Source organism: Sorex fumeus, unplaced genomic scaffold (genome assembly GCF_029834395.1).
Source record: "Sorex fumeus unplaced genomic scaffold, SorFum_2.1 ptg000047l, whole genome shotgun sequence".
Classification (NCBI taxonomy): Eukaryota; Metazoa; Chordata; class Mammalia; order Eulipotyphla; family Soricidae; genus Sorex; species Sorex fumeus.
This window is the reverse complement of record NW_026606104.1, coordinates 745694-770018: the sequence shown is the minus strand read 5'-3', so window position 1 is coordinate 770018 and position 24325 is coordinate 745694. Positions and strand designations below refer to the sequence as shown.

At 43.1% G+C, this 24325-nt stretch overlaps 1 protein-coding gene across 3 annotated transcripts in view; it reads left to right on the top strand.

The window, feature by feature from the left end:
• The first annotated feature begins 952 nt into the window (after positions 1-952).
• KCNA3 (potassium voltage-gated channel subfamily A member 3) overlaps positions 953-24325 on the top strand; it is a 36232-nt gene continuing 12859 nt past the window's right edge. For 2 of the 3 annotated variants that reach the window (XM_056123010.1, XM_056123009.1), the window contains exon 1: positions 953-4351. In XM_056123010.1, coding sequence (XP_055978985.1) covers positions 1056-2735 — 1680 coding nt within the window. In that variant the 5' untranslated portion in view covers positions 953-1055 and the 3' untranslated portion in view covers positions 2736-4351. Of the gene's footprint in view, positions 4352-7927; positions 8041-24325 lie in introns of all 3 variants that reach the window. The other variant, XM_056123011.1, reaches the window with a different exon arrangement.

The window sequence follows — 24325 nt, the reverse complement described above, 5'->3', positions numbered from 1 at the left end:
CCGAACCACCAGTGGAATCTTAAGATCTTAAGTGGAGGGTCTGCAACGCCATTCCTGTCTCTAATGGGAAAGCGGGGAATTTTCCATTTCCTCCTACTTCCTCACGGACAGGAAATCTGTGTGCTGAAAGCATCAGCCTGTCTTCAGCAATCTCAGCCAGACTCTTGGTCCTTGACTCTTTCCAATGACAGAAATACTCGCTAGAAACGGCAGTGAATACCATTCACGGCAGTCTTGGTCCCAAAAGCTTTTAAAGAGGCGGTTTCTCCAGACTCGGGATGTTAAACTCCGCAGGGGGGAACTGGAGGGGGGGGGGTCTCCCATTCATTCCCCCCGGGGGTTTCTCATCCTAGCGGGACCCTAGTGGCTTAGAGCCCTGGGGGCCTGGCGTTTTTCCGCCCTGCAGTGGGCTCAAGGTGCTGGCTGCAGGCTCGCCTCTTCTGCCCTGCGCCCACCTGGCCCGCCCCTCCCTCCCTGGACACCGCCTGGACCCCACCTCGCTGGCCCGGGCTTTGGGCCTCTGCCTGGGGGCAGTCCCGGGCCGACAGGGCTGGGGGGAGACGGGGAGGGTTGGCGGGGAGAGGGCGTCCTGCCGAGGGCGGGGTCCGCGCCGTGCCAGCTCCAGGGACTCGCGGAGCAGCCCCGCGGCCGGGACGTGCAGCCTGGCGGGCCGGGGAGAGCGGGGCGCGGGCGAGCGGGCGCCCCACGACTGGCCGCCGCAGGGCGCCGAGGTGCCAGAGCGCGAGGCTGCGCGGCGAGGAGGGCGGCGAGCCGGGCCGGGGCAGCGGGGCGCGCGGGCGCGCGGGGGCCGGGAGGCGGGAGTGGGCGCGCAGGGGCGGGCGGGCGGCGCGCGCGCGCGGGCGGGGGGCGGGGGCGCGCGGAGGAGGGGGCGGAGGCGGCTCGGAGCCGAGCCGGGCCGCGCGCGCCAGACCCGGACGGAGCCTGGCGGCGGCGGCGGCGGCAGCAACAGGCGGCGGCCGGGCTCGGCGCGGAGGCGCCCGGGGAGGCGCGGGGAGGCGCGCCGCGACCCCGCGCCGCCGCCTCTTCGCCGCCGCATGGACGAGCAGCTCGGCCTGCTGCGCTCGCCGCCGCCGCCCTCCGCCCGCCCCCGCGCCCACTCCCCGCAGGACCCCGCGGGCGGCGGCGGCGGCCACTCCTCGCCGGACCCCGGCCCCGCGCGGCCGCGCGACATGACGGTGGTGCCCGGGGACCACCTGCCGGAGCCCGAGGCGGCCGGCGGCGGCGGCGGGGAGCGCTACGAGCCGCCGCCGCCCGCGCTGGCGGCCGGCGGCGAGCAGGACTGCTGCGGCGAGCGCGTGGTCATCAACATCTCGGGGCTGCGCTTCGAGACGCAGCTCAAGACCCTCCGCCAGTTCCCCGAGACGCTGCTGGGCGACCCCGCGCGGCGCGTGCGGTACTTCGACCCGCTCCGCAACGAGTACTTCTTCGACCGCAACCGGCCCAGCTTCGACGCCATCCTCTACTACTACCAGTCCGGGGGCCGCATCCGCCGGCCCGTCAACGTGCCCATCGACGTCTTCTCCGAGGAGATCCGCTTCTACCAGCTGGGCGAGGAGGCCATGGAGAAGTTCCGCGAGGACGAGGGCTTCCTGCGCGAGGAGGAGCGGCCGCTGCCCCGCCGCGACCTCCAGCGCCAGGTGTGGCTGCTCTTCGAGTACCCCGAGAGCTCGGGGCCGGCGCGGGGCATCGCCATCGTGTCGGTGCTCGTCATCCTCGTCTCCATCGTCATCTTCTGCCTGGAGACGCTGCCCGAGTTCCGCGACGACAAGGACTACCCGGCCCCGGCGCCTTCGCCCGAGCAGCCCGAGGCGGCCGGCCGCAACGGCACGTCGGGGGCCCCCGCGGGCGCCTCCAGCTTCTCGGACCCCTTCTTCGTGGTGGAGACGCTGTGCATCATCTGGTTCTCCTTCGAGCTGCTGGTGCGCTTCTTCGCGTGCCCCAGCAAAGCCACCTTCTCGAGGAACATCATGAACCTGATCGACGTCGTGGCCATCATCCCCTACTTCATCACCCTGGGCACCGAGCTGGCCGAGCGACAGGGCAACGGGCAGCAAGCCATGTCCCTGGCCATCCTGAGGGTCATCCGCCTGGTGCGGGTCTTCCGCATCTTCAAGCTCTCCCGCCACTCCAAGGGGCTGCAGATCCTGGGCCAGACCCTGAAGGCTTCCATGCGGGAGCTGGGGCTGCTCATCTTCTTCCTCTTCATCGGCGTCATCCTCTTCTCCAGCGCCGTCTACTTTGCCGAGGCGGACGACCCCACTTCGGGTTTCAGCAGTATCCCAGATGCCTTCTGGTGGGCAGTGGTAACCATGACGACAGTGGGTTACGGTGACATGCATCCCGTGACCATCGGGGGCAAGATTGTGGGGTCTCTCTGTGCCATCGCCGGTGTCTTGACCATTGCTTTGCCAGTCCCCGTGATTGTTTCCAACTTCAATTACTTCTACCACCGGGAGACCGAAGGGGAAGAGCAAGCCCAGTACTTGCACGTGGGAAGTTGCCAGCACCTCTCTCCTTCAGAAGAGGAGCTCAGAAAAGCAAGGAGTAACTCCACTCTGAGTAAGTCGGAGTATATGGTGATCGAAGAGGGGGGTATGAACCATAGCACCTTCCCCCAGACCCCCTTCAAAACGGGCAATTCCACTGCCCCCTGCACAACAAACAATAATCCCAACTCCTGTGTCAACATCAAAAAGATATTTACCGATGTTTAATGTATGGTCTAAGTAACATGCTGTGCTCAGTATTCTGTGGAACGTGCCCCCCTTGGTCTGTGCTATGCCCTTGTTTTATACATTTCCAGACCGTTCATCCAGGAAAGGACTCAGAAGAGTGAAAGCACACTTCCTTCACCCTCACCCTGCTGCTTCATACTGAAACAGGAGTCTCTTTTGCAGGTGGGCTGCATTCTCTCAGCTCTTTTCTTTTCCTCTTCCCCACGCCCTTAATCTGATAAACAACAAATTGAACTTAAATTTGATTGCTACAATATGACCTATATTTAAAAAAAAAAAAAACCCTACATCCTGAGAGGAAATGAAACTGAAGACAGAGTAACTGTTTTAACTTCAAAAGGCATTTGTTTCTTTACTAAGTAAAGCAGGCACATACTTAATGGTTGAGCTTGATGGACCCTTCAGTGTTATTGAATGTTTAGTTTTGTTACCTACACTGTGGCTATGTGGATGAGAAGTCTAAGAACAATTACTTGTGAACCCACCAAACGGTTTAGTTGGTTTTTTTTTTTTTTTGGTCTGGAATTTATGTTCTGAACCGTTCTCAGAATTGTAAGGATCTCTACAACTTTGAACATGACAAATACCCAAGGTGTCCTGATTATGACGAGTTTAAACTCTTTGGGGCTCTATTAAGCATTTCAAACATAATAGACTAACAAATTCCTGTGAAGTTCTTTGTGTGTGTGTTCCAGTCAACATCTATCAAGTTCCAGAAACAGATGTTCTTAGTGCTGCTGAGAGAAACAAACAGAAAATAAATAAATAAATGAAACCCTTAATGCATCTGAGAGATAAGCTTCTGCAGAATCACAAGAAGATTAAAGTGGCAGACACTCCTTCCAGCGGAAGTTACTAATTCGGACCTGACTGATGTAGTTCCCATAGCAACCCGTGTTTCCTGGGAAACCCGAAAAAGGTTGTCATGGTATCTCTTGCTCTCTAGCCCCACCCTCTAGCCTCTGTCGTTTCCACAGTAACCTTCCAGATAGTTCTGCTTACATGATTTCATAAAGAAAACCAGTTTGAATAAACCGCACAAATAAAGTTGTCCGAGAATCTGAGTTGGTAAATATAATGACAAAATGCCTTTTTCTTTCTATTTTTAAACTGCAATCGATCAATAATGTCATCCCAGAGTGACTGGATTGAGAAGGAAAATAACATCTTTGGAATGTTTGACATACAGCACAATCAGGCATGATTTAAAGTAAATGCCAGTAATTAGGCAATAATTTTAAAAGATGCTTCTCTACTGTTCTCATATTCCAAGAAAAAATGGTTCCAAGCCAACAAATGGAATCTAAAAACAAAGTTATTCTGTATATAAGTGAGTGAGTGTCAATCAGTACACCTGAGACCTTAAAAAGATTTCTTCAGACTCCCTCTTTTAAAATTAAAAAGCCCACAACAGCACTGTCACCATCACAGCACTTGTAAAAGCTAAATTAACTAAAAAAGTATAAAGGATGCACTTTTTAGCTGAAGAAATTGCAGACAATCAATAAAAAAAGGAGGGGCAGGAAGTAATCATGTCCTGGGGAAATTTCTGCAAGTTTCATCCATATGCCAGGGGTGCCAGAAGACAGAATCAGGTGAGCACTGTGTGGGCTGCCAAGAGCACTCCCTTTTGTTAAGGGAATCAAGGAAATGTGTGTGTAAATTGATGATATCTGTAAAAGTAATTGTTTTTTAATTAAATGTCTGATTCTTTTAAAGATCATTTATAACACCTCTTTCATTTGATTTCCATGCTGCAACCCATCCATTGGTTTTCTTTCTAGTTTTTTTTTTTTACTGCAAAGGGGTGGGATAAAAGAATTCATTGCTCTTCAAAATAACCTTCACTCAGACTGAGCTGAAAAAGATCCCATTTCTTTAACTATTCCGCTTGTCTTGTGAACAACCTGTTTCTCATTTTAAAAGAATAAAAGACAGAGCCTGCTGCAGTTTGAGTACTAGCTCAATCTTAATTTGCATAATTAACAATATTCAGTGGTACATTGCTTTGAATAGAAATGGTTAAAATTGTAATAAGGGTAACATTGACCATTATTCTGCTTTATAGATACTATTCTCAATCATACATCATCGAGAGATTTTTTTTTGTGGTGGTTGTTTTAGGGAAGATATAACTGTTTTTATCCAAATAAGTTGCTCTCTTTTTTAAGGGTCATCAAATATATTATTTATTTACAATTCTACATTTGTTGTGCTTTTTGACAAGTGAAAAATAATTATTAAGACCACATGATGGAGGATAGAAACAAAAGGATCCCAGAAAAGGCTGTGAATCAATAATCCCAGTGATCAGGTCATTTTTAAAAACTCTAAGTGCATCAAAAGTTGATTTCTTAATTTAGTTTCCTTTCTAATTTACGTTTCCTTAATTTGTTGCTTACAAGTTTTGGTGAATTTGTAATTCAACACACGTACTTATTACATGATCTAGTTCTCTTTGATGCTTGTTTAGTTCCTGTTAACACTGGTCTACCTTTTTCACCAAACGTTTGATGTCCTTAATGACCAGGAGAAGTTATCTTCATGATCCATTTTTGGTGGTGATGTGTCAGGCATACTATAGTGATTACATAAGAATGGATTATGTATCGGTTCTTAAAAGCTTTTAACACAAAGATGAATAAAATGCAGTGACAATCTTATTCAAATGTTTTCAGAAGAGGAAGAGGTAGAAACTCTGATTAGTTTTATGAGTAATTTATGTTGTGCCATGATTCTTGGAATTGTATGGTTGTTAAGTAACAGTGATATGGAGACTTTTTTTTAAAATCAGAGGATTCTGGCTTTTGAGTAATAACTTTGAGGTAGTATAATTTTTTCCAATGGCTATATTATAAACTTCTTAAAGGTTATAGGCTCTGTGTCTAGAAAAATTTTGGATTCTAGTGCTTAGCACAGAATGTAGTTGGGACATATTTGACTTATATCAAATAAAGGAATGACTACTATCTTACACTAATGCTATTTTCAGGCTTTATATACAGTGGTTTAAAATATAGCTATGCAGTCTTGCCAGGATTTGAATTCTGGCTTTACTGTATGGCCTTGAGCAAATCACTCTGTGCCTCAGTTTCCTCATTTGTAAAAATGAGAATAAATAGTACCTCATCAGGTTGTCATGGATATTAAATGTTATATAATTTTTTTATAAAAGATAACATGTTACTTGCTAAGGATTTGAATTATTATTGTGATTATTTACTCACAATCTTTGAATGGTTGATATCAAGATGTATGAATGATATGAAATACACAAGTAACCAGTGTCTTCCTATTTACTTTTCATAATAACAATAATATTATCATTTACTAATGGTCAGCCATTTCCTGGGCAGTTCTTAGTTCTGCAAGGTAAGTGATATTAACCCTTTCTAAGAAGGTTAGAAAAATAAATGCTTATGATTGTTTCCCTCGGGCTTCAATAGCTAGCAAAAGACCTAACTTTGATTTAAAACCACGTCATTCTGACCCCAAAATTCGTGTTTCTTTCATCAGATGACTTGAAAGAGATAATGCTTTTATATTTGAATTCATTCCATGTTAATAATTGATTATTGGGAAGATTCAACTATGCACCAAAATCTTATTCAGTGCAACATACTGAAAAATACCCCTTTTCTAATTAATCATCAGATATTTTTAACCAGAGGGATGAAATATCAGTTATTTCAATCAGATGAAGAAACTGCCTTTCCTATCAATAAAAATTAATTTTCTTAGATGATTTATCAGGATTTAGTACTATGCACAGAAAGTATAATCAGTCGTGGTGATGATATCTATCTGCTAGGATAACGAATTTTTCCCCCTTTCATGTTATTTTCCCATTTTCATGAGTCTTACTGCAATAGATAAGAGTATTATGCAAGTTGTTATTTTTCTGTCTCTTCATACTTTGCTTAGGTTACTGAAAATGATGCCAGAGAGACTGTAAAAAATCTTGACCTTTCCTTATTGAGAAAGGAGAAATTTCTTAGAACAAAATGATTGAAGATAGGAGATAGCTGGTTCTTGAAATTTGTGATTATTGCCTTACCTAACCACTCCGTGAGTCTTTAAGAATGATCTGCTCATAAAAACATTAGAATATCATCCCTCCCTCCTTAATAGCTTCTCTGAGATTCTAAATCATTTAGAAAATAAGGATGAATAGTGATTTGAGTCTAGAGCAAAGCACTAATGATTCTTGTTTATGCATGCCTGTTGGTTCTCCTAACCCCCAGGCTTCCCTGTTCAAAGCTCAGTTGAATATTTTGGATGGTGAGAGGTATGTCTGTATGGAGAAATGCATGGGAGGAGCTTTAACTGGATCTGTGTATGTCTGCCCATGCCTTGGGGAAATGCATATACCCTTCAGCTGGCAATCCAGAGATGATATAACACTGTTAATGTTTATTTATTAGATATTAAATGCTAGTATACAAAATTCAAATACCTATGACTATGGTGACTTATTCATAAACAACTCTAAATAAAATGTTCTACCACACATTTATAAACCTTGAGAGTTTTGGGTTTTGGTTTTCGGGTTTTGGTTTTGGTTTTGAGGCCACACCTGACAGTTCTCAGGGCTTACTTCTAGCTCTGTGCTCAGAAATCACTTCTGGCAGTGTTCAAGGCACCGCAGGTATCACTTCTGGTGGGGTTCAGGGACCATATACAGTGGCAGGAATCGAACCCACCACTCCTGCATATTATGTCTGCGGCCCTCGCCCCAATGTTCCTCTCATCTTTTGGCCCACCAGGCAATGCTTGGGGCTTGCTCCTGCCTCTACACCTAGAGATTTTTCCTGGCACTGCTCGGGGACCATATGGGATGATGAGGATCAAACCTGTATTGGCTGCATGCAAGGCAAATGCCCTGCCCACCATTCTATTTCTCCAGCTCCCCAGCCCCAACATTCTTAAATTGAAATAAAATTCTGGGATTGAATTTTTAAATGCAAAGTATGAAAAAATTAAAGTTATGGTTTATTTAAAAACCTGTTTGCATGTAAACAATTGATATATACCATAATTAGTTGCTTTGATGCTAGTATATAAATTCTATACATGTGTCATATATATAATAAACCAATAGTCTATTCCTTTGAGAACTATAACTCTAATTTTCTGACTTCTATACATTTAAAATTTCAACATTCCTACAGCAGTTCCAAGTCCTTCCCACCTCTCATCTATGAATAGAAGTGATAACCTCTCCCCACCCAGAAGCACAGGAGCCACTCAGTCTGAAGGCTTATGAAAACACTGTGAGACAGAGGTGAGGAGCATAAGAATAGGCAAGAGGATATTTAGAATTGCACTTTATGGTGGATCTTTTCTCCTTTGTATTTGGCCTTTTGAACTAAGAAGGGTATAACTACTGCTTTTGTACTACTAACTTCCTCTTTGATTTTACAATTTTTTGTATATATTAATAAAATAATTTGCTTTTTACAACTTACATGAGGTAGTTATAACCTTGGAGAGAAGACAAGTTGGAGGCAGGAAAATGGGAAGGAGAGCTATGCAAAACCCCCGCTTTATTGTTATGATTTCAGGGAATCGTCTGTACTCTAAAATAAATATTCATATGCTTAGATTCACCTTAAGTGATAAGTGAGTGATGCGTTAGTATGTTTGCAAGTATTTGTTTTTTATTAATATTTTTGTTTTTATTGTTTTGGGGCCACATCAGCTATACTCAGGGCTTATTCCTGACTTTGTGCTCAGGGATCACTTCTGGTGGTGCTCAGGAGTGCTGGGAATCAAACCTGATTTGGTTGTGTACAAGGCAAATACAAACCTATTGTATTGTCACTCTGGTTCCTTAATTTTACTAATTTACTTTTTTGATAGGAAGAAAAAAATTTAAATAGAATCATTTTCTCTTTCATTTTTCTTCCTTCCATCCTTCCTCTCTTTCTCTCTTTCTTCCTTTTCCTTATCCTTCCAATTGTTTATCTCGACCACTGAGTGCATTCAAGAAGAGATCTGGGGACTGGAGAGATAGTACAGTGGGTAAGGCACTTGCCTTACAAGTGAATGACCAAATTTGATCTCGAGCATCCCATATGGTCCGCAAGTAATTCCTGTGTGCTCAGGAGTAAGCCCTCAGCTCTGCAGGTGTGGCCCAAATTTCCCCTCAAATTAAAATTTAAAAAAAAAGAAGCTCTATCATCTTTTATTTTTTATGTAACCTAAACAGAGACTAGAAACTCTTTTTCCCCCCTTGAGCATATTTTTTTAAACTTTATTTAAACACTATGGTTTGCAAAGTAAGTTTTTTTATGATGACTTGTTATAGGCATTCACTATTCACAATCCCACCACCACTGTCACCTTCCCTCCACCATTGTCTCCATTTTCCCAACCACCCTTCAAGCCTGCCTCCATAACAGGCCCACAATAATTTATTTTATGTTACTTGTAACCACTTAAAGTCTAATAGAAGGATCAAAAAAAAAAAAACTTCAGTAAAAGAAAATTTGTGAAAATTGTTGTATGTCACCTCTCACCCGCACGACAAAGCCTGGCAAGCTCCCAGTGATGTATTTGATATGCCAAATACAGTAACAACAAATCTTAACAGTGGAGATGTTACTAGACCCGCTCAAGCAAATCAATGAACAACGGGAGGACAGGACAGGACCACGGGGAGATTAAGTACTTGTCTGACGGTTTACTAACCTGTTGTTGCTAGTTAAGATTTCTGTGGTAATGTTTTTGTTATTCAAGCTTAGTTTATGTTACCTTCCCATTCAATTTGGTGTGCTGTTAGTATTGTAGAATTTGGAGAAAATCCAGAATGGGAGTGAGCTTACATAGCAGTGGTAATGGAACATTGTTGTGGCTGCCGGGGTTCTAGAAGTATGGGAAGGTAGGAGGTTGCCTACCCCAAATCTAAGAAGGCCTGTTGTTTTCAGAAAAAAAAAAAAACAGCGTACCAGAATTTCTCAGCAGGTTAGCATCTCTGTGGAGATCAGCAGTTAGACGGTGGAGTCCAGCCAGAAGAATGGCAGCAGCTATTGTGAGAGTAGCTGCCATGGCTTTGGTAAGGCAAGAGTTTCTTCCTCCCTACTCCCGAAATCACCCCGGATGTTTCAGCCAGGACCAGTGTATCCAAGAAATTTTGTGGCTGTTTGATCTATTTTGAGATTAATTCTGAATCTCTGGAACAGGGCCAGTAGATGAGCTTACATGGCAGGGGAAGTAGGACATAGCTGTGGCTTCTGGGGCTTCCAGATGTATGAGGATGTGTGGGGTGGTTGCCCTCCCTAAAATTCTTGCCTTGAAAGTAAAGCTTGAGGTGCTGGAGCAATAATAGTACAGCAGATTGAGCATTGCCTTACATGCAGCCAACCTGGGTTCAATTCCCAGCATCCTGTATGGGTCCCTGAGCCCCACCAAGAGTAATACCTGAGCACAGATCTAGGAGTAATCCCTGGGACAGCTGGGTGTGGCCCAAAAAGTTTTTAAAATGTTAAGCTTATGTGTTGGTGATGTAGAACTCTAATGAACAAAAAATGACATTTTGCCACATCTGAAAATCCTTATGAATGAATTTTTGCTTTCAGGGCTGTGACTTTGTAGATGCAGGGCTTATACCCCACAGCATAGTGGCAGGAAGTGGTTTATTCTTTACTAGTATACCCAAACTCCACCATCAGTCCTACAGTCAGAGTAAAAAGCCCCTAGGGATTTTTCTGTGAGAACCCAAACTTTTGAGAATAAAAACTACATTACAGTCTGTGCTGTATATCAGTCAGCACTGCCATTAAATTTGTTTTTTTTTTTCAGCTTCTGTTCTTTATTAAAATTCTCTCTGAATTCTAAGTTTCTCATTTCTAATCATGCTCCTTCAATTAAAATTTGTGCTTAAATTTTAAGGAAAAGCAGCCGGGTGATTTATTATACACACATACATTTGACACCTTCCAAGTTATTCCCTATCCTAAGATGCATTGACTTTCTATCTGTATATATAAATAGTCCATTTATTTAGTGTAAATTAGTAAATTTCTAAAATGCCAGTTCCAGTTTTCATTCAAATATGCAGCATAAACATTCACAATTTTTAAAAATGCTGATACCTTTGCTTAGAAGATAGATAATGCCCTATCTCCTCAGCGTATGTATTAACATAACAAATAGTGTCATGAAAGCCTCGAATACACTTAATCTATCTCTGAGTCTTATCATTTTATTTCCTAAATATCTCTAAAAAGAAACCACTTTCTACACGGCTGCCACCCTACAGCTATATCCCCAGAACTATTATCTCCAGTATGAAGAAGTATTCTGGCATCTTAACTGGACTTCCCACATTTCCTGTGCTGGTCTGACCCATTCGCCATCTGGTGACCTTTGTGAGTCGTAAAGCTGATTATTTTAACCACCCTGGTTAAAATTCTTTCAGGATCTTCTTGCTCATAGGAGAGACCCAGCGGCTTAACATACTTTCTTGGCTCCCTGTGATCTGGCTCAACCTTCCGATTCTGCTTTATCTTATTCCCAGGACCCTCCTTTCATTCCTTGTGCTCCAGCCACCCTTATCTTCTTCCTGCTATGGGATAAGCTCCTTTCTGCCTGTGGTATGGGGAAATGTTCCCGTTGCCAGCCCCTGTCTGCTCAATGCCCATTTACCTCTATTTTTACTTCCTTTCATCGTTGGTTTTTATAAATTTCCCCTATATGATTTTTTTCCTCATATTTAAGGTAGCACTGTAGCACTGTCCTCCTGTTGTTCATTGATTTGCTCAAGCGGGCCTAGTAACATCTCCATTGTGAGACTTGTTGTTGCTGTGTTTGGCATATCGAATACGTCACAGGGAGCTTGCCAGGCTCTGCCTTGCGGTAGAGATACTCTCAGTAGCTTGCCGGGCTCTCCGAGAGGGGCGGAAGAATCCAACCTGGGTTGGTCAGGTCAGCCGTGTGCAAGGCAAATGCCCTACCCACTGTGCTATCACTCCAGCCCTTAAATATTTAAGGTATTTTTATTATAAGACCCACCATTAATTTTTGTCGTTAAGAAAAGAGAAACCAAAAAGCAAAGCAAAGAAATTCTAACTAAAGGCAAAGGTGCTAGTGGTTTTAAAGTACATTCCAGTTTCAAGGGTACTCAAATCTAAGAAAAATGTGTTTTAGAATAAATTGAGTTGAGTAAGTGGCCTGAAATAGTTTTACATTTGTGTTATATGATTCTTGTATTTTTTTTCCTAAAAACAATCATTGTATCTCTTTCACCATTGAATCCCTTCTCAGTTTCTCCTGAATCAGTTTCATGCAGGCTTTTACCCGTCATTTCACTAAAAAAAAATGGATAATTTAAAGTCACTAGTGACAATATTTCTTTTTTTTCTTAAATTTTTATTAGTGAAACAGACAATATTTCTAAACCCCAGAGGTCATTTCTCAATGTTCATTTGGTCCATCAGAAGCATTTGTTGCTGTGAAATACTTTTCCCTCATGGAATATTTCCTTCCTTTAATATCCAGGATACTATACTCAGATTTTCTTCCCTCCTTTCTGGCTTCTCCTCCTCAGTCTCCTTTATTGTTGTTTTGTTTTCTCTTTTCACATCACCTCTCCTCTTAATGTCAAAGAGTCTCTGAGGTCACAGCTCCATTCTTAAACCTCTTTCTTATCTGCATTCAGTTTTATTCTTATTTTATGGTATCTCTAGACTATATGTAAATTTCTCTCCCACCTGGACCACTCTCCTACACTTCAGGTTGAATTTCCCACTGTTGTCTGCCTGACATCTCCATTTGGAGATTGAATGGAAATTTCAGACTTGATATGTCACAAGCTGAACTTCCCTCTCTGCCAATCCCACCTGTTCCTCCCTTCCACCCCCTTCCATCAAGCCTTTGCCTTCTTGCCTCTTCATCTCTGTTGCTGTCAACTTCAGTTTTCCAGTTGTGCGAGTTAAAAATCCTTGGATGTATCTTTGATGCTTCTCTCTCATTGCCCTTATCTAGTCTACTGGTAAATGTTCCCAGAGTTTTACTTCTTCTGAAACTTCCTGATCCCATCATTTTCAACCACCTGGGTTTTGAAAGAACCCTCTACACCCGTTCTCCAGCTTCCATTCTTCTCCTGCTTGAGTCTAGTCACAGCAAAATAGCCAGTGATCCTTTGGAGGGTAGAAGGAGGACGGGGGGCGGAGACAGGGGTGGCAGGGCACATCTGGCTGTGCTCAGAGCTTACTCCTGACTGTTTTCAGGGATCACTCCTAGCAGGGTTCAGGGAACTATAATGGGGTATCAGGGATTAAACCTAGGTAGACTACATGGAAGAGTGACCCTTTTTATTTATTATTTGGTCTTTGGGCCACACTGATGGTGCTTAGGGCTTACTTCTGCTCAGCCCTCAAGGATCAATCCTGGAAGGGCTCAGGGGGACATATGGATTACCGCAGATCCAACCCAAGCTGGCCACGTTCAAGGAAAATGCACTGCCTACTGTACTGTTGCTCTGACCCCAAGTGATTCTTTTTAGTTTTTCTTTTATTATTTTTTTTATTTAATCACTGTGAGATACACAGTTACAAAGTTGTTCATAATTGGGTTTAAGCCATACAAAATTCCACCACCTGTCCGTTCACTGGTGCACATTTCCCACCAGCAATGTCCCCAGTTTCCCTCCAACAAGCCTGCCTCTATGGGAGCACTTTTCTTCTCTCTCTCTCTCTCTCTCTCTCTCTCTCTCTCTCTCTCTCTCTCTCTCTCTCTCTCTCTCCCTCCCTCCCCCTCTACTTCTCTCTCCCCCTCTCCCTCCCTCACTAACTCACTTAATTCCCACCCCCTCACTCACTCTCCCTCCCTCAGCCTCCTTCTCTCCCCTCTCTCTCCCTTTTGGGCATTGTGGTTTGGAGTACAGGGACTGAACGGTTATCATGTTTGTCCCTTTACTTTCAGCACTTGGTCCGGAGTGATCATTTCCAACTATCTCTGTCACAGTGATTTCTTCTCTCTCCTAGCTGCCCTTTCCCCACCATCACTTGTGGCAAGCTCTGAGGGATCCTTTTTAAACACTTCATTATATCATGTCACTTAAGGTCTTCGTGTGGCCTATGAAACCCTACCTAATCTGCTCCACTTGCTCTCCGACCTTTCCAACTCCTTGCCCTTTTTATCCCATACTGCAGCTCCCTAATGGTTTGCTCTTCCTTGACTCATTCGGTATGTTCTACCTCAGGAGCTCTGCTTGCTGCGCACCTTGCTGAGCATGCTCTCAAAGCTGATGCCTGAAGGCTCACATTTTCACCATCTCAGAAAAGCCTTTACTTTTTTTTACATTTGATATTCATTTATTTTAAACTTTTTTTTTACCTTTTAATTTATTTATAGGCTGGAGCGATAGCACAGAGAGTAGGGTGTTTTCCTTGCACATGGCCCACCCAGGTTCAATTCCTCTATCCCTCTCAGAGAGCCCGGCAAGCTACCAAGAGTATCCCACCTTCATGGCAGAGCCTGGCAAGTTCCCCATGGCGTATTCAATATGCCAAAAGCAGTAACAAGTCTTACAATGGAGACGTTACTGGTGCTGGCTCGAGCAAATCAATGAACAACAGGAGGACAGTGCTACAGTGCAATTTATTTATATTTGCTCATTTCCCCCTTACACTTCACAGAAACTTTGTGGTTTATAGAGTTGCTCATAATGATTTGTTACAGGCATTCAATATTCCAACACCAATCTCACCACCATTATGCCTCCCCTCCAAGCAAAGCCTTTCCTGACCACTACTTTAAATTAAAAATCCCAGAGCACTCCCTGTATCCTTCCTCTGCTATATTTCCTCTTCCAACATAGCATATATTTCTCTTATTTTTTTTCTGCCTTACCTTTCATGAGACAAAATATTCTGTCTGTCGGATTGTATTCCTCAAGACTTGGAATAAAGTTGGTACATGCTAAGTCTTGAAGTAATGTTGGTGCATGATAGCACTGTAGCACTGTCCTCCCATTGTTCATCGATTTGCTCGAGCGGGCCCAGTTACGTATCCATCATGAGACTTTGTTGTTACTGTGTTTGGCATATCGAATACATCACGGGGAGCTTGCCAGGCTTTGCCGTGCGGACGAGATACTCTTGGTAGTTTGCCGGGCTCTCCGAGAGGGGCGGAGGAATCGAACTCGGGTTGGCCATGTTGGCTGCATGCAAGGCGAACGTCCTACCCACTGTGCTATAGCTCCAGCCCAATCCAATTTTAATTTATTTGTAAATTTTTTTGTTGTGTGGGCCCCATGGGTCCACACCCTATGTTCCAGAACTACAACCAGTGGTATCAGTGAGTGCAGGGGAATCAGACCCAGGGCCTCACACATACAAGGCATGTGCTCTGTCACTTGAGCAAAATCTCTAGCCCATAAACCTTTTTTGGGTAGGGGAGTGTTGGACCACACCCACTGTTGTTCGGGGCTTGTTCCTAGCTTTGTGCTCAGAGATCACTCCTTGTGGTATTCAGGGGACATACACAGTACTGGGGTTAGAACTTGCACTATATCTTTGGCTCCATTAATCTTTTCTTTGAGAGGCTGGGGCATACCTGGAAGTGCCAAATTGGCAACTCCTGGCTTTGTGCTCAAGGGTCATTCCCAAGTATGTTCAGAGACCATGTGATACTGGATATTGAAGCTGGGTCTCCATGAGAATCATGTGCACATCCTATTGAGCTATCTCTCTGGTACCTTATCTGTTTTTAAAAGTGACTATTTATATACAAAAGAAGATAAGACATTGAGTCCATGAAAATTAAGAGATTTCTTCACTTTTGATATTCTTTACATTTAAAAAGGATATTGAAGTGAATTAAATTATAGCATCAGTTTTAATTTGTAGCATTTATAGATTAAATTATAGCATCAGTTGGCATCACTTTAATTTTACATCTGATAAAATATATTAAATTCATTACTAATAACTGAATTCAATTCTTCACCATTACAATAGATCCCCTTTACCATATTTACTCACCCCTCCCCTCTTCCCATCTGTAAATGCTAATTTATCTTGTGGTCTTGTTATACTTAGTTTATCTATTTATTCTCTATGTGTAGAGTAATTTTATAATGGTAAAATTTTTTCCACATCTAAATCACTTAATATAAATGGTGAGAAACAGCCTAGTAGTACTTGCTTGTATTAGGAGAATCTTCTTAACTTTGAAAATTAAAAAATGGAGTATAGAATTACTGAAAATTAAAGCTTTGATATAAATGAATCCTGTAGTAGTTGCCATGATTTTAAGAAAGATTTTAATACATGCATTTTCCTCTGTAATGGGAAATATGTTGGGAGATCGATGGCAGGAGTCTTCTAATACAACTAGAGAAGAAATTTCTTCATAACCCTTCTGAATATTCTGCTTTCTCTGAATTTCTTATACAAACCAAGTCAGATATTTATGTGAACACTGCATTAGCATACTCAGGTAGTATAATCTCCTTACCAAATATATCGATAAATGAAAACTAACACGTGCTTGCAATTAATGTTTAGTCTTCTGTCACTCTACAGGTAAGCTCATGTCAGGCAGAGATCATGTCTCTTACCCAAGGATACAGTTTTGGAAATTTTTTAAAGTAATGATACAGGGCCAGAGAGATGGTATAGTGGGTAAGGCACTTGGTTTGCTTGTGGATAATCCCAGTTCACCAGCACTACATATGATTCCTTGAGCTCTGAACCAGATGTAGCCCTGAGAACATCCAGGTGTGTTCCCCACCAAACTTTTTTCCCTATAATTATGACTTTCTATGATTCTGGGTGAGGCATAGCTTGTTTTTTAAAAACATTATCTCAATATAGGTTTTATTGGATTTTCTCTTGTAACCTGGTATAACCAAGATAGCACATAATGAATACCCAGACTCACATTCATTCTGTTTTATATTTACCTCGTTTTAATTAAGGAACAAAAAAAAATTATCAATGCATTATTTCTGTAATATCTTTTAATAAAAATCATGTTAAATAAGAGTGAGTATATACTAGATTGAAAATGTAGTCGATAACTAAACTAACATGAAGAGCTTCTCCAAGTCACAACTGTGTTTGAATTTATTTCTATTCTGTCTTTTTTTAATCTGCAAATATTTTAATTAACTTCAATATATCAATTTATTAATAGACCTAAATATTGCTCAAAAGGTTAATACTGGTTAACCTCACAGCTTATTTTACTGTGGCTCCAGATTTCATTATGAAGCTCACAATCTTAGCATATTGCCAATTTTAATTACCGAGATTTAAGATTTTTGCTTGCTTAAGCTTCACAATTTCTGGGAGTGAAATCATAGAATTATACATAAGTGAGCAAGAACTCTTTCTAGTGCTTGGATGAATTAATTGCCAGTTGGCTGGTAGAATGTATGTATGCAGCAATTTTAAGTTATAGGAGCGACAGCACAGAGGGTAGGACGTTAGACTTGCACGCGGCCAACCCATGTTCGAGTCCTCTGTCCCTCTCTGATAGCCCGGCAAGCTACTGAGAGTATCCCGCCTGACAGCAGAGCCTGGCAAGCTCCCCGTGACATATTTGATATGCCGAAAATAGTAACAACAAGTCTCACAATGGAGACGTTACTGGTATGCTCAAGCAAATCAATGAGCAATGGGAGGACAGTGCTACAGTACTATTTGTTTATATTTGGAGTGTCCCAAGAAACAGTGGTCAGGGATACTGCTGACGCTGATTTGAGGTAATTCCCAATATTGTTCAAGGGATCACGTGGTCCCAGAGATCAAATCTGCATCTTCCACATGCCAAACATTAGTAGATGTGAAAGTATAGACATATTAAAACAAAGTTCCATTGAAATGAAAAGTTATAGAATGGTTTCAACCCTTTCCTCATCAAATGCAAGTTAGTGAGGCTAAAAGTTACATAATCTGTGCTTTTGTAGGTCTCTAATTTAGGTCTTTGTAGAGGTATTACAGACTTCTTTACAGACTTGGTATCTTTAAAAAAATGAATGTTCTTACTCTCTTTTCTCTTGTTTTATGTGTTAGAGGATGTATTTGATCAAATAACTTTACTCACTGGTCACCATCATTATATTACACTTACTCCCTTTTATCTTCTACTAGAGTTGACTTTGATATTTGAGTCAATAGCCATTCTACACCCTTCAGCCAACTTGATAGTTATAATGTAACGTGATTGCTCTCTAAATTTTACTTTTGTTTCTGCAATCCCCTCCACTCCTATAGTCTTAGAATGGCAAGCTACACAATTTAAATTTTTTATTTAATAATCCTGAAATCCTGGAGGCCTGTACTGACACATGAAGAGGAAAAAAATACAATCCCTTATATAAAAAGAATGTAGCTATAGCAAGACAAGAATAAAATTATCACCCTCCACCCTGTGCCACCACAGAAAAGTCAGCCCCAGTACCCGGGAACCACACAGATGCCTGACCCCTTGCACTCACCCCTACTTGACAGACAGCACCACCAGCCACTTTCAATTTAAATTCCTCCAATTGAAATGCACTGATTGGGAGGCATTCTACTGTTCCTTCACCCCACCCTCACCCCATCCCACCTGTCCAGGGAAAAGTTAGCCCTAATGCTGGGGATTGTGCAATCTTTACTTTTTTTTTTACTCGTTACTGCATGGGTAATACTTCTTTACTCATTACTGCATGGATACACTAGTATACATGTGTCTGTTGTACTTCACCCACATCACACACTCTAAGGGCAGATGGGAAACCACAGAGTCTTAGGTCAGTGCCAGAATACTCCCATTAAAGTCCTGGCAAATAAAAGGGAAGAACTCTATCTACACTTGCATATCCCATTACCTTTATGGGGAAATGGAAATCAGATAACAGAGACATAAATAGTAGTTTGTTAGTGTAAAATAGTGTATCAGGCCGGTACTCCAATAATAAAGAGTTTGAAGCTCCACTGTTAGAACCCACAAAACTCCAAGAAGAATGATAAAACCAAGGAATTCAGCTGTATTGTTTTACTAGGACAAAAGTCTAAGAAAGTTCTTGAGTTCCTCAATACTTTCAACTCTGGATGAAGAGGACCTCAAATCAATACTCATGCAATGGCAGTGAAAATTATGTAGTTACTGGCAATAGAAATTAAGTAATCACTGAAAGAGAAATTCAGTCAAAAAGAAATTGATGTAAAAAGTATGAAATAATCAACTGGAATTGAGGAGCTAAAGAATACAATAGCAAGCCAGAGCACCAGAACTCTGAACACAGAGTCATATCAGTGGTCTTGAAGACAAAATTCAACTCTTCAACAACAAGCAATGGCAAAATAAAAGAGAAATAAAAATAAGAAAATGTAATATATTTAATAAATAACAGAAAGGAGAATAATATCTGAATACTAGGAGGAAAGGGAAAAAAAGGAGAGCAACTTGTGGAAGATATAATAGATCAGAACTCCCCCAGTTTGGAGGGAAGCTTCTGCACAGATTTAAGAAGCCCAAGAGTACCAAACAAAATAGGTTCAAACAATATAATACTAAGACATATTGAATTAAAAATGGTAAGGACCGAAGAGACAGTCTACTTAAAGCATCAAGAGAGCAGAAAACCCTCAGATATAAAGCAAATAACATAAGAATCAAAACAGATCTCCTATATTGTAGGATAACACTTTTTTTTCCTTCCTCAGGTAACTTAGGTCACACCCATCCCAGTGCTCCCGAGTCACTCGCATTCCTCTGTTTATCTGTAAACTCTTCTCTGTACTCTCCTCCCCAGCCAGTTAATCACCTTTTCTCCCTTTCAGATTCTGTTACCTTGTAAGATCAGATCCTTCTAAGGACGCTGAATTTGTATTGTAAGCAATGTCCTTTCTGTATGGACACAGGAAGACCGTTAATATCATGCTTTGTAACTTGGAAGTTGATTGACTCCAAATAATATTCACTCCTGGGCATCTGCTTTCTTGACTCAGTTGCCCATAGTTCCTAGCACCCCAAAAGCAGGGTCCCAAAGAGGGATTGAATGGACCCAGGGCAAGCTGTCAGCTACCCTGACATCAAAACGGGCCAGGCCAAAGTGCCATGATACTCAACTATAAGTTGACGGCATGATCATGGACAAATTCTGTCATGATCCAAAAGTGAGTAACGACGAGACTAGGACCCAGCTAGGGCTAGGAAGATTAACCTGGCCTGAGGACTGTGGAATGTATAGTGAGATGTTCTCAGGAAGAACCAAACTGTAAATTTATCTCTTACTGTGCTCATACAGAATGACATTGCTAGAAATATTAGAAGTAGATTTACTACAACTATTTAAGTAGATCAGTCAGGCAAAACCGCCGATTGAATATGATGTGGTCTATTTCGTTGTGGAATCGTCCACCGGGAGACTCCCATGTCCATCGTTTAGATTCTGCCTTCTGGAACTGTGAGTTACCATGAATGGTCTTGGTCGGCATGATGAACTCAGACAGTCTCTCACCCTGTTCGTTCCATTCTAGGCCATGGGTCCCGATGTGAAGTTCTTCAGCTGATCTTCTCGGTTCTATCTTGGCATTAAAATCACCCACAATGATCTTGTAGAAGGTGTGGTCTTCTTTATAGAACTTCTCCAGCTCCATGTAGAACTTCTCGATTTCTCTTTCATCATAATGAGATGTTGGTGCGTAGACAACGAAGATAGAAAGTGCAGGCAGTGAGCCACATCTATTCAAATGTAAACGTCCGATTCGGGTTGTTAGGCATTCGAATGAATCAATGCTCTTGGCCAAGTTTGTGTTGACAAGGACACCGATGCCTCCAACACCTCTTTTATCGCATGTTCCGAGGAACAACTCTTCTCCAGTGTCGAAAACGGCATGGTGAGATTCGTGCCTTCTTGTCTTGGTCAGACCAATGATGTCGTACTTGATAATTCGCGCTTGTACCATCAGGTCCTCGATGGATGCATCTGATGCTAGCATACGTGCATTGAAAGTACAGACGATCATTTTTGTCTTCCTTCGTTGTGGCAGCCTAGTTCGGCCTTGAGATTTTGTCGGCCTCTCCTTTCTCATTCTTCTCAGTGCTGCCATGTCGGTGAAGCCTTCAGGGTCAGGTGAATGAGACCAGTTGTAGTTACTGGTTTTGGCATATCGAATACACAACGGATAGCTTGCCAGGCTCTTCCGTGCGGGCGGAATACTCTCGGTAGCTTGCCAGTCTTTCCGAGAGGGATAGAGGCTCTTGGGGTGACCTCTAATCACCCTTGTAGGTGTTACCATATTTGAACCCTATCAAATACGGTACGACAATTCTGGAAGATGGGTATTTAGTGTCTTATGATGTGTCGCGCGGCCGTGATGCGACCACGTGAGTCCGGAAAGCATCCTGGAGTGTGGTGATGGCTGGGTAGTGGAGTGTGGTGATGGCTGGCAGTGGTAGTGGACTGATGTCGCTGTTGTCCCAAAATTTCAAACGGGATCGGACCACCGTCTCCTTCGTGCAAAATTCTACTTCACAGAGCGGGGAGAAAGGGCTGCAAAGTTCAAAAAGAGAACTCCCAGAATGACCACCAACTGGGAACTCTTTGGTACTATTGCGGCAACATGGGAAGATGCCATTGTTGACAACATTGACAAGGAATACGATTGACTGGTTCAGCACCTCCATGAATGTGCGAGGAATGCCAAGAGAGAGATAGCCACAAAAAATCGCCTATCTTCGAAAACTCTTGAGCTAATTCGCCAGCGTGGTTTGGCGCATGCCTCAGGCAACCGCAAGCTAATGTCCGAGCTCGCAAAGCAGTGCAGAGATGCGATCAAGGATGACCTCAAAGAGAGAAGAGCAGAAGTACTGGTAGATGCGGCAGAAGCCGGGAAAAGTATTTGTAACGCCCGCCTGTCCTTTGCCAACTACAAGACCAAGATGACTGCCCTCCGATGTCCTGATGGATCCATCACATCCTCCAGAACGGCAATGGAGAAGATTATCCATGACTTCTTCTCAAATCTCTTCAATAGCCATGTCCACTTGCCGTCATACCAAATTCCACAGGATGGATATGTCATTCCCAACGTTCTCCCTTCTGAAATCCGACACGCCATTTCGTCGGTAAAGAAACAAACAGCACCCGGCCCAGACAAGGTCAGACCTGAACACCTGAAGAACCTGCCGTCAGTACTCATCAATACACTGGCTTGGTTCTTCACTCGCTACCTGTCTGAATGCAAGGTTCCATCCCAATGGAAAACCAGCAGGACCGTACTACTGTTCAAGAAGGGAGACATCCATGACATTGGCAACTATCGCCCGATCTACCTGTTGTCTGTCATCTACAAGTTGTTCACTCGAGTCATCCTAAATAGGATTGGCAGAACACTAGATGAAGGACAACCATGCGAGCAAGCCGGGTTCCGCAAAGGATTCAGCACCATCGACCATATCCAAACGATAACCAAGCTCATTGAGGTTTCTCGGGAGTTCAAGATGCTGCTCTGTTTAACGTTCATTGATTTAAAGAAGGCCTTTGATTCTGTTGAGACGGAAGCGGTCATTGAAGCCCTAGCCAATCAGGGCATTGAAGCCCAATACATCAGGATCCTCCATGAACTGTATTGGGGATTCACTACCAGGATCTCACCATTCTACAAAGAAGTGATCGTTGATGTCAAGAGAGGGGTGCGGCAGGGTGATACCATTTCACCGAAACTCTTCAGTGCCACCCTCGAGAACATCATGCGACGACTGGAATGGGAAGGAATGGGAGTGAAGATAGATGGTCGGCAACTACACCACCTCCGCTTTGCTGATGACATTGTTTTAATAACACCAAACATCAGCCAAGTGGCACAAATGCTGGCCGACTTTGACTGTGAGTGTGGAAAGGTAGGACTACAGCTGAATCTTACTAAGACAATGTTTATGAGAAACAGCCTCGTTCCTGACGCCCCATTTGCTCTCAACGGAACGACCATCTCCGAATGCAACAGCTATGTGTACCTAGGTCAAGAGGTCAACATGACAAATGACCTGGCACCCGAGCTGTGCAGGAGGAAGAGAGCGGCTTGGAACGCCTTCAGGAACATCGAAGAAATAACTAAGAGGACGAAGAACCTCCGGCTCCGGGCACATCTCTTCGATTCCACTGTTCTTCCTGCATTAACATATGCCTCAGAGACCTGGGCCCTACGCAAACAAGATGAGAACGCTATTCAGGTCTCCCAAAGAAGAATAGAAAGAGCTATGCTTGGAATATCACGTTTCATTCAAATGAGAGAAAGAATTCGGAGTTCTGACATCCATCGACGATCAAGAATCAGGGATGCTGTCTCATTTGCCAAGGTGTCGAAAATCAGATGGGCTGGTCATGTAATGAGATTTAAAGACGACCCCTGGACTAGAGCTGTTACCGGCTGGATTCCACGGGATGTCAAAAGACCACGTGGCCACCCACCTACCAGATGGTTAGACTTCTTCGTGAAGATCTTGAACGATCGGTTTGAGGCTCTTCATGTTCCCAGAGCGAACAGATGCCATTGGGCTACACTAGCACATGACAGGGACAAATGGAGACATTATTGGCGCCCGCTCGAGCAAATCTACGACTAACAGGAAGTTAAGTGATTAAGTGATTAAGTGATTTAAGTAGATTACGAGCTGAGGAAAGAACACACCCTCATTGGGATCCCACCCTTGAGCAGATCTCCTAGTAATCTGGAGTAATCTCTTTAGATGAGATTTTATCCTTGAGTTAATCTCCTGGAGGAGTGGTCTTACCTCTCTTTGTTGATTTGTTAATGTTCAACCCACCTTTGTGTCACCACCTTACGTGACTGCTATATAAACTAAGACTGGAAGCTTGGAGAGCAGAGTCAGAAGTGAGAGGGCTCAGGCTCCAGAGATCCAGAGTCAGAGCCAGAAGGAGAAAGGGTTCCAGATTGGGGCTCAGGAGAGAAGGAGGCAAAGGAGAGACAGGAGTGAAGAGGATTGGAATAAACTACAGTTGATATCGACCAGCCTGGCCCTCGTTTCTTCCTTCGTCTGCCCTTGGCCAACAGCCGTCCCAATCCAGACCACACACAGCAGCTCAAGAGCACCGAATACGGTAGGTGAGACAGAGCCCTCCAGAGAGCCTGCGAACACACAATCTTCAGCATGCTAAGATTTTACACTATATGAAACTGTACAAGCAAGAAAAGAGTGAAATAACATATTCAAAGTACTTGTAGGAAAAAAGCTTTCAACCCAGAATCTACTACCCTGAAAGACTGCTATTTAGATTTAACAGAGGAATAAATACCATTTTCAGAAAAACAAGAGCTGGTAACATTTTCACAACTAAACCAATTCTGCAAAAGGTTGCCTATAAAAAGCAAATTGCCAATTGCAAAAACCGCTAAATCCGCACAGAGAAAAACACAGCTCTTTATATCAATAATTTCCTAAATCAGTGGATTAGACTCTCCCATCAAAATGCATAGACTGGACGGATCAGGAAAAAAAATCCGTCTATTTTCTGCTTACTAGAAACACATCTAAATTTACAGGATAATTATAGACTCAGAGTGAAAGAATGGAAAACAATCATAAAAGCCATTGGTAGACCAAAA